This window comes from Dipodomys spectabilis, unplaced genomic scaffold (genome assembly GCF_019054845.1).
Source record: "Dipodomys spectabilis isolate Male_0828 unplaced genomic scaffold, ASM1905484v1 ptg000002l, whole genome shotgun sequence".
In the NCBI taxonomy this organism is placed as follows: Eukaryota; Metazoa; Chordata; class Mammalia; order Rodentia; family Heteromyidae; genus Dipodomys; species Dipodomys spectabilis.
In genome coordinates, this window is record NW_024870679.1 from 51,262,109 (window position 1) to 51,272,342 (window position 10,234).

Sequence of the window (10,234 nt, forward strand, 5' to 3'; positions counted from 1 at the left end):
AGTTAGTTATGGGGGAGAAGGAGCCCAAGAACTCCTTGAGGGACTGAAGTTTAAAGACCTGTTACTATGGACCAACAAGAAGAGGAAAGAGGATGTAGAGACGGTCTCTGGTCAGAAAGGTATCTGGTCTCAGGGCTCTTGAGCTGTTGTCCATTTCTGTACATAATGCCCAGATGACTTGCCATTTGTGAGTCACAGGGGCCTAGGGTAGGGGAAAGCCTTAGGCTGCTGGGGTGGCTGCTCAGGAATGCAGAGTCTGGGCCCACAGGAAAGAACATGTCATGGTTCCTCTGTCAGCTTCTAGGAGGACAGATTTCCGCTCCAGGCAGAGCTAGGGTGGGGCTTGGATGACTTCCTCAGTTCTGGGCTGTAGGTGGGGGGAGGAGAGGCCCGTAGACTCAGCTTAGGAGAAGCTGGCCTGAGACTGCTGTGATTCAGGAATGAATTCAAATCCAATCTCCTGACCGTTGCTGACTGATCCTGGTGCCCTGGGGCTTGTCCTGAGCTGGCATATCTTCTGCTTGCCTCAGTACCTAGAGTATCCCCTCCAGCATTGCATTTCAGGAATGCTAGTGGCAATGACACAGCTGACACTTCAGGAGCTGAAGATCCTCTTCATGGAAGGATGGCACAGCTAAATCTAAGTCCTGAAAACCACCCAAAGAGGTTTTTTTCCCTGTTGAGGTGGGTTCCTCTGCCTCCCCAACCAAGATTTAACTTGTGAGCCTGTTGGAAGGACTTAGGAAGACAAGGGGCTTGAACTCTGAGAATCTAGAACAGGCAGGGGCCAGTGCTAGGATTCTCAGACTCAGCTTAGGGCCCTTCCACAGGCTGAGAGGTTTTGCCCTAGGACTGGAAGGAGATGGGCGGGGCTTCCCCAGGCCCTGCTGTTTCCATGGAAACCCACAGGCTTCTTACCAGCTGCTGCCTGGGCAGGCTCCCAGCCTGGGCCTTGTTGCTAGCAGATTCTCCCAAGACCACAGACTGATCCAGCATTGGCCTCCCCAGGACCTCCTCTGTGTTCGTCACCATCCAGGGAGCCTCTGGCTTCCTCTATGGGTCTCTACCGCTTTCTTTAGCAACCTGGGCTGCTTTTCCTCCCTAAACTTTAGCTTCTCAACAGACAGGCCTTGTGGGCCCCGCCCCTCCCTCTCCGGTCTCCAGGCTGGCTCTAGGGCCTTGGCCAAGTCTTCCACAGACCAGAAGCCGCAGCGGGCCTCCTAGGCCCCTTCAGTCTTTCTCCCCCTACCCCATCTCACCCATGGAGACGGCAGGCCTGACTGTGCGTGGACAGGCTGTGCCCTTTTCTACAGCACTCCGGAGCCTTGTCAACAACCCTCGATACAGGTGAGGGAGTGGGCCTGGTTGGTGAGTTTTCCCTGGCTGGCTCTGTTAGGCCTGTGTCTCCTACCAGGGAGGCCCTGGGTGAAGAGGAGGTGGGGAGTGAGGACTTGGCCTTCCTCCCTCACCAGGGGACTCAGTCTATGGGGACATCAAATACAGAAGATGATTGCTGGCCACTCAGTGACCAAGGTATTCTGAGTGCCAGAGGTGGGGAACAGAAGGAACTGGAGTCTGGGGCTGCTGTGTGAGTTCAGGCAAAGCCTGTCCTTCTCTGATTCTGGCAAAGAGCCTTCATTTCTGGATCTAGAGGGGTGGGATGTAACTTGACTCTCCCCCAGACAATACTCAGCTAGTGTGAAGGCCTCCTTTCTTGAAGAGGCAGAGGAGTAGATGACTGTTGTGGGAACTGCGGATTTGCAAGAGGAAGAAAGCTCAAGGGATTGACCTAGACAGGAAGTAGTTCGAGGGTGCTGACCATCCACTGATTGGGTAAGATGTTAGTGCTGTCTGAAACCAGGGCTAGAGTTTACTGGGGCAGCATGAGTCAGGATGCCATCCTCTCAAAGCTTTACTCTTCTCCAAGGGTCAGTGGTTCCCACAACCCTGCTTCTTGGAGCGGGAGGCGGAGCGGGAGGGGGTGGGTGTCAGAGTCTGGCCTGAGTAGTGGGAAACACCGGCTCTTAAGCCTGGGACACTATAGGAGGCTCCAGGAAGCTCAATTTTTTCCTCCTCCCTTCTACTGACTTACCTTGTTTAGACACCCAGAGTTTGGGGCCGGAAGTGATCATGAAGATGGAAAATGTGGTCTGACCTCAGTACATCACCATTCTATGTTTGTTTGCAGTCTGTTTTCACACTCTGCATCCCACACCCACATTTTTCTGGAGGAGGGCTGAAAAAAGCTGAGTTGGCAGCCAGATGAAGAGGGGGAGTCAAGAAGTTTCCTCTACCCTTAAGGCTAAGACTAGTGAGGAGGGTGGTGGGAACCTTCTTGCATCAGTCCTGATAAAGCGTGAGCACCTCCAGTGAGATCTGGGTGAAAAGCCCAAGATGCAGATAGAAAATCACTACGTTAGTATAGGGTAGAGCTGGGATTAGAATTCAGGCCAGTGTCCAGATCTCCTGCTTGAAGGCTAAATCTTTGTTTCTTTTTTTGTCCAACATGGAGCTTGAACTTGGGCCCTGGGCATCATCTCTGAGTGTTTTGCTCAAGGCTAGCACTCTTTTTTTTTTTGGTCGGTCATGGGGCTTGAACTCTGGGCCTGGGTGCTGTCCCTCAGCTCTTCAGCTCAAGGCGAGCGCTCTACCACTTGAGCTACAGCGCCACTTCCGGTTTTCTGGTGGTTTATTGGAGATAAGAGTCTCACAGTCTCTCCTGCCCGGGCTGGCTTTGAACTGCAATCCTCAGATCTCAGCCTCCTGAGTAGCTAGGATTACAGGCGTGAGCCACCAGCGCCCGGCAAGGCTAGCACTCATCACTTTGAGCCACAGGGCTACTTCCTAAGCCCTATTTCTTACATATACTCAAGGAAACTAAGGCCCAAAGTCATAGTAGGCAGGAGGAAAAGCCAAGCTGTACTCTAGGCTCAGGATTCTTCTCCCCCACCTCTCTCCCTCAGTGATGTTCGCTTTGTAGTTGGTCAAGAGCGGCAGGAGGTATTTGCCCACCGGTGCTTGCTGGCCTGTAGATGCAACTTCTTCCAGAGACTTCTGAGTACAGACCTGGATTCTGGGGTACCTAGTCCTGTGGTGCTAAGCACTGTGCCAGCTGAGGCTTTCCTGGCAGTGCTGGAGTTCCTGTATACCAACAGTGTCACACTGCACCGCCATTCTGTGAGCCCACTAAGCAGTGGCCTGGGGATGGGAGATGCTGGGGGTATAAAAAGCAGGTGTCCTCCCATCATGCAGTGGGCTTAGGGATGGGGGAAACTCTTCTACTCTCCCAATCAGGTGCTGGAGGTGCTGACAGCGGCCCTGGAGTATGGGCTGGAGGATCTGCGAGAGGTAGGCTCTGGCTTGGTTCCCATGCCTCTCGTGGGCTCAGTTCACACCCTGCTTCACACACACTAACCTGGAGGGGAGCATGTATGCACACAAAGAAAAGTACGGGGGTGAGACTGGGAATGTGGCTCAGTGGTAGAGCGCTTGCCTTGCATGCATGAGGCCCTGGGTTCGATTCCTCAGCACCACATAAGCAAAAAGAAAAAGCCAGAAGTGGCACTGTGGCTCAAGTGGTAGAGCGCTAGCCTTGAGCTGAAGAGCTGAGGGACAGCGCCCAGGCCCAGAGTTCAGGCCCCACGACCGGACCAAAAAAAAAGAAAAAAAAAAAAAGAAAACTACGGGGGTGAGACTGGGAATGTGGCTTAGTGGTAGAGTGCTTGCCTAGCACGCATGAAGCCCTGGGTTCTATTCCTCAGTACCACATAAACAGAAACAAGCTGGAAGTGACACTGTGGCTCAAATGGTAGAGTGATAGCTTTGAGCAAAAGAAGCTCAGGGACAGTGCCCAGGCCCTGAGTTCAAGCCCCATGACTGGCAAAAAAAACCCAAAAAACAAAAACAAAAACATGAGAGAATTTGGGGGCAGGGGATGTAGCTCAATGGTAGAGAGCTTGCCTAGCATGTGTAAAGTCCTGGGTTCATTCCCCAGCATTGAAGAAGAAGAATTAAAAAAAAAAAATACCCAAAGGATTGTGGGTATAGTTCAGTGGGATAGAGTGCTTGCTTAGCATCTGTAAGGACCTATACAGTTTACAGCACCACAAAACAGAATAAAACAAAATTTGAACTTTAGGCTGGGAATATAATTCAATGGCAGAGCACTTGCCTAGCATGCATGATGCCCAGGGTTTGATCTTTAGTGCCAAATTAAAAGAAAAAGGGGGAAAAAAGAAGAAGAGGAGGTGGTGGTAGTGGCTGTGGCAGGGTGCTGGTGGTTCTTGTCTGTAATCGTAGCTACTCAGTAGGCTGAGATCTGAGGGTGACAGCTCAAAGGTAGATCCAACGCAGAAAAATCCAAGCGACTCATCTCCAGCTAATCAAAATGCCAGAAATGGAAGTGTGGCTCAAGTGGAAGGGCATGAAACTCTGAGTTCAAGCCTCAGCACACGTGTGTGCATGCGTGCTCCTGCGTGCACACCCCCACCCCCACGCTCACCAAAAAATAGGTGGGAGGAAGTGGACAAAGATTAGTATCCTGAGAGGAAGGAATTAAATTTGGATGATAACATCTGATCTGAGCAGAGGCAAACATGCTGGAAGATGCATTTTTGGGCTGGGAATGTGGCTCAGTGGTAGAGTGCTTGCTTTGTATGCATGAGGCCCTGGGTTTGAGTCCTTAGTACCACATAAGCAGAAAAAGCTGGAAGTGGCACTGTGGCTCAAGTGGTAGAGTGCTAGCCTTCAGCTGAAGAGCTGAGGGACAGCACCCAGGCCCAGAGTTCAGGCCCCACGACCAACAACAACAATAGAAGAAAGAAGAAGGAAGAAGAGGAAGAAGAAGGAAGAGGTAGAAGAGGAGGAGGAGGAGGGAGGGGGAGGAGGGAGGGGGAGGGGGAGGGAGAGGAGGAGGAGGAGGAAGCAACAGCAAAAGAAGATGTATTTCTGTGTTTGACTTTGTTAGCCTCTAGGCCCTCTGGGTTCCCCAAATTTCAAGCCCTAACAGTTCCATGTCCTTAGTCAGGCCTTGTAGTCAGGATGGGTCTGAGACTGCTAGGAGTCTGGGTGACTCACTGCTTTGTAAGTCTGCGCTCTGATTTCTGTCTTTAGTTGTGCCTGGAGTTTGTAGTGAAGGTGCTGGATGTGGAGTTGGTTTGTGAGGCCTTGCAGGTGAGTGTTGCTAAACAGGTCTGTAAGGAGTATGGCTTTTAGTGTGTGGTACTGAGCTTCAGATACCAGGAGCTTAGATCTGCTCTGGGAAAATCTGGGTAAATGAAGTGGACATATAAATTCTGTACCCAGAGCTGGGAAGGTGGTTTAGTGGTAGAGTGCTTGCCTTGCATGCATGAGGCCCTGAGTTCGATTCCTCAGCACCACATAAGCAGAAAAAAAAAGCCGGAAGTGGTGCTGTGGCTCAAGTGGTAGAGCATTAGCCTTGAGGTGAGCTGAGGGACAGTGCCCAGGCCAAGTTCAGGCCCATGACTGGACCCAAAAATAAATAAATAAATTCTGTACCCAGATCTGTGGGATCCAAGGCCTATCACCCAAATCAGGTTCAGGAGCAAGGGTCACAGGGCCTCAAGTGGTCACTCCTATAATCCAATTATTCAGAAACAGGAACTGCGAGATTCTCATCTCCAATTAATCAGCAAAATGCCAGAAGTGGTAGAGCCCTAGCCTTGAGTGAAAAAGCTAATGGAGAGTGCCCAGGCCAAGGTGAAGCCCTAGTACTGGCACAAGACACAAACAAAAAAAGTGGGAATGGTCTCCTTTGGGGGGAGGGTAAGGGTGGAGTGTGGCACTCAAAAGCCATGCTTTGGCCCCAGGATAGGGCTTGAAGGACAGTTCTTCATGTGGGTCCTCATGTGTCAACACAACTTTGGCTGGATTTCGTTTCCTGGGAGGTCACAGGTGCTGTGAGCTTCCTCATCTAGGGCTAGGGCTAGACTTAAATGGTGGTCCTCAGTATCCTCAGTATTGGAGGACTGAGCTAATGGAACCTGTCCACTCAATCCTCTTCTAGGTGGCTGTCACCTTTGGCTTGGGGCCATTGCAGGAACGGTGCATAGCCTTCATTGAGGCCCACAGCCAGGTATGCTTTCCCATTCTCATACTCCTGTAAACTATTTTTTTTTTCCCCAGTCATGGGGCCTGAACTCTGGGCCTGGGCGCCACTTCCGGCTTTTTTCTTTTTGCTTATGTGGTGCTGAGGAATCGAACCCAGGGCTTTGAGCATGCAAGGCGAGCGCTCTACCACTGAGCCACCTTCCCAGCCCATCCATTCTCATACTCCTAAACCCACAAATCCTCTTGTGTTCCTCCCTGACCCCCCCCCCCCCTTCCCTCCCCTTCCCCTTCCCTCCCCCGTCCCCCGTCCTCAGGAGGCGCTACAGACCCGGGGCTTCTTGGAGCTGTCAGCCTCTGCACTGCTGGCACTGCTGCACAGCGACCGGCTCTGCGTGGACGAGGCGGAGCTGGTCCGGGCAGTCCGCAGCTGGGCGCGCGTGGGCGCGGTGAGTGTGGCCTAGGGGAGCCCAAGGCTGCAAGATCTCAGCCAGAAGGGGCGCAGGGGAGGGGGGCAGATGTGCCCGCCTGGCCAAGGTTCAGGGCTGGCGCTTGCAGGCTGTGCTGGAGCGGCCTGTGGCCGAGGTGGCGGCCCCTGTCGTTGGAGAACTGAGACTGGAACTGCTGGCCCCCGCGGAGCTGAGCGCCCTGGAAGAGCAGAACCGGCGGGAACCCTTCATCCCGGTGCGGACGCGGCAGCTTGGGAACCCCGGGAACGGGGGTCCCATGGCCCGCCTGCCCTGAATCTTTGGGGTGGGGGTGAGGGGGTCCTGCGGGACTGCACAGTGACTGGCGTGTCCTGTCCCTGCAGGTGGAGCAGCTCGTGGAGGCCTGGAAGTGCCACGCCCTGCGGGGAGGAACCGTAGCCCGAAGCACCCCGTGCCGCCGGAGGAGGGGCACTCTGCCGCGGGAGCACCACCGCTTTCTGGATTTGCCTCTCAAGTGACCCAACTCCACAACGAAGTGGGGAAGAGTTCCGAGCCTGCCTGGCTGAGCATCCCGGACTACAGCTCCCGACATCCTCTGCTCCTAGAGCTGGCTTCCGGCCCCAGCATGCCCCGCGAGCCAGGCACAGAGGGCAGGATTATCTGTGGGGGCCCCATGCCCTGTGGGTGGAGCCTGGGGTGTGAGCCGTGGGAGGACTGGGGTTAGGGTTTGTAGACCCCACAGTCAGAGTCCTTAACTCTGTGCCCTCAGTCTACGCTCGGCCCCCAGGCCTGTCCTTCCCGGTGCGGGTTTGCGCTGATGACCCTGAGCCGCTCAGACTACGTTTATAATAATAAACCAGGTTGTTGGAAAAAGAGTTCTGCCTAAATGTGCCACCAACACCTCGGGCCCAGTTCAAATGGAGCTTCCCGTCTGCCCTGTGTCCCATTTGTGTGGGTGCCCACGCCCAGAATCTTGGATTGCTTCCTCATAGCTGTGAGGCCAGTTCTATTTCTCTCTCTGTCTCTGTCTCTCTGTCCTGTCTCTCTTCTTTCTTGTCCTGGGGGCTTGAACTCAGGGGCCTGGGCACTGTCCCTGAGCTGCTTTTGCCACAGCACCAATTCCGTTTTTTTTCTATTTATGTGGTACTGAGGAATCGAACCCAGAGCTTCATGCATGCTAGGCAAACACTCTATCACTAATCCACATTCCCAGCCCCCAGTTCTACTTTCTAAGAGACCTTTCAGTTTTCAGTCTTTCTTAACTTACTGGTCTTTTTCACTTCACCTCCTCTTTCCAGTTCAAAATACAACAGTTTTTAATTTCAGGATACTCAGAACTCCCATATTCTTCCTATATGTAGCAACCTTGACTTTGGGAGTCTAAGGTTTCAGACTTATATTCTTGTTACTGAAGATGTCTCCTACCACTTCTTTCATTCTTGACCATAGTTACCTTTCTGCAGTCCTGAATTGCCCTAAACCCCAGGCCTTATCACATAGTACAATTTATTACTATTTTTTTAATTCTCTGGCACTAAGGTTTGAACCCAGAGCCTTGCACTTCCTACTTGGCTTTTCTTTTTTGTCGGTCGTGGGGCGAGGGCTCTACAGCTTGAGCCACAACACCACTTCCGGTTTTCTAGTGGTTTATTGGAGATAAAGAGTCTCAGGGACTTTCCCTGCCTGGGCTGACTTTGAACTGTGATCCTCAGATCTCAGCCTCCTGAGTAGCCAGGATTACAGGCGTGAGCCACTGGCGCCCAGCTGGCTTTTTTTTTTTTTAATTGTGAAAATACCATACAGAGGGGTTACAATTACATGGGCAAGGTAATGAGTACATTTCTTATGAAGCTTCCCATCTCCTCCCGGCTTTTTTTCAAGGCTGGTGCTCTACCACCTGAGCCACACCTCCACCTCCAGCTCTATGCAGGTTAATTGGAGGTAAGAATCTCTTGTATTTGTCTGCCCTGGCAGGCTTTGAACTTCTAGCCTCAAGTCTTAGCCTGAGTAGCTAGGATTACAGGTGTGCAATTCTGTAAATGTTTAACGAGTGACTTTATTAAATCCCACTTAATTCCTTTTTTTTTGGTCCGGTTGTGAGGCCTGAACTCTGGGCCTGGGCGCTGTCCCTCAGCTCTTCAGCTCAAGGCTAGCGCTCTACCTCTTGAGCCACAGTGTCACTTCCGGCTTTTCTTTTTGCTTATGTGGTGCTGATGAATCGAACCCAGGGCCTCAGGCATGCAAGGCAAGTGCTCTACCACTGAGCCACCTTCCCAGCCCTTCCTTAACATTTTTTAACTTTTTTTTTTTTTTTTGGGGGGGGGGGTCTGGTCATGGGGCCTTAACTCTGGGCCTGGGCGCTGTCCCTCAGCTCTTCAGCTCAAGGCAAGCGCTCTACTACTGAGCCACCTTCCCAGCTTTTTTAACTTTTTTTAATTATGAGTTTTCTGAGGTAGGAGACAGCGAGTGAGAAGGTATGCGCAGTTAAAACAGTCCCAAGTCAGCAGGCAGTTCCATCGTCTCAAGATTGGTCAGGTGGATGGACTGAGGCCCTTAAATCACTGCTATCTGAGAAATGGTCTGCTGCTTCCTAAGATCCCAAGAGAAGTGGCTTACCGCAGAGAATCACACAGGAAAACAAACCTGTGACACTTGCCCTGAATAGTGCTACTCACTTTCACCATTCTCATCATCAAAGTACTTAGTTTCATGAAAGCTGGAACCACCTCTACAGAGCTATAATTACTTCTTTTACCCTTTCAAAACCCAGATTGGTAATAAACCCCAAAAAACGTCTTTTTTTTAACCAACAAATGGAGCCTCGTTAAAGACGAGGCCTCAAAAAATTAGTAATGACTCAGAATTGTTCCTCTCCACGGAAATCTTTAGTAAAAGGCGAAAGATTTATACGATCTGAAGAGAAACCAGAGTATGTCGTTGCTGTTCTCCTCCCAACTCTCCCTAGAGACCTAACACTTAACACACTTATGGTTGTTTGGTGCCTGACCTTCAGGTACTACAAGGCTGTAATTTACACCTACGTAAAGTTCTAGAAGGTGGTATGGCCTATGGTGGTGAAGAAACACATTCGGGAATGGAAGGGGGTGCAATTCAAGCACCACCGAAGCCGTGAAATCGTGGTGCACCATGGGTATGCAAATTAGACGGGTCTGGGCAGGTTCGCGGTAACAGCTGCAGGGACCCTGCGGGGCCACAGGGGGCGTAGAACTCCAGGAGCCAAGAGTCAGGGCTTTCACTTCCCTCGCCTTTTTTTCTGAAAGCAAGAGGGCACTTGCTGCCGCCGGTGCCTGATGCCATCCAGGTGTCTCTCACTGAGCTGAGGGTTTTGTGGTTACCTTCAGGGAAGCCCAAGTCCTAGGGTGACAGGAGTTAAAACGGCCAAGCCTAAGCACATAAGAGGCAGATCATCACCTCTTCCTGGAGATTCCTCTCACAGGGGACTGGAAATTAGGACAAACAGATGTGTCTAGGGTTAATTTACATTACTGGGCAATATATAATAATTCAGCCTTGTCCACAAAGTGGAGTATATGTAAAAGAGGTTGTCTAGAGGCAGAGGCTAGCTCTAGCAGGGCCTGGAGGGGACTTGACCTGCTCTTCTTAGGGTTGGAGAATCATATGGAAGGTGTTGAAGCTGAAGCATAGAGCCCTAGTAGAACTGAGACTCGTTCCTGTGACCAGATGAGGTCAGTGCTCTAAGACAAACTGCTCCAGGGATG

At 51.7% G+C, this 10,234-nt stretch overlaps 1 protein-coding gene and 1 non-coding gene across 2 annotated transcripts; one reads left to right on the forward strand and one right to left on the reverse strand.

The window, feature by feature from the left end:
• Window positions 1-911: 911 nt before the first annotated feature.
• Window positions 912-7,320, forward strand: Btbd19 (BTB domain containing 19). Its single transcript, XM_042681321.1, has 8 exons — window positions 912-1,347; window positions 2,964-3,177; window positions 3,295-3,348; window positions 5,113-5,172; window positions 6,026-6,094; window positions 6,384-6,515; window positions 6,625-6,750; window positions 6,878-7,320. The coding sequence occupies exons 1-8, from the start codon at window positions 1,262-1,264 to the stop codon at window positions 7,010-7,012; spliced, it is 876 nt and encodes a 291-aa protein (XP_042537255.1). The 5' UTR covers window positions 912-1,261; the 3' UTR covers window positions 7,013-7,320.
• Window positions 7,321-9,311: 1,991 nt separating this feature from the next.
• Window positions 9,312-9,427, reverse strand: LOC122113084. The gene has a single exon (XR_006148373.1). It is a non-coding gene; the product is annotated as a U5 spliceosomal RNA (small nuclear RNA).
• Window positions 9,428-10,234: the final 807 nt, after the last annotated feature.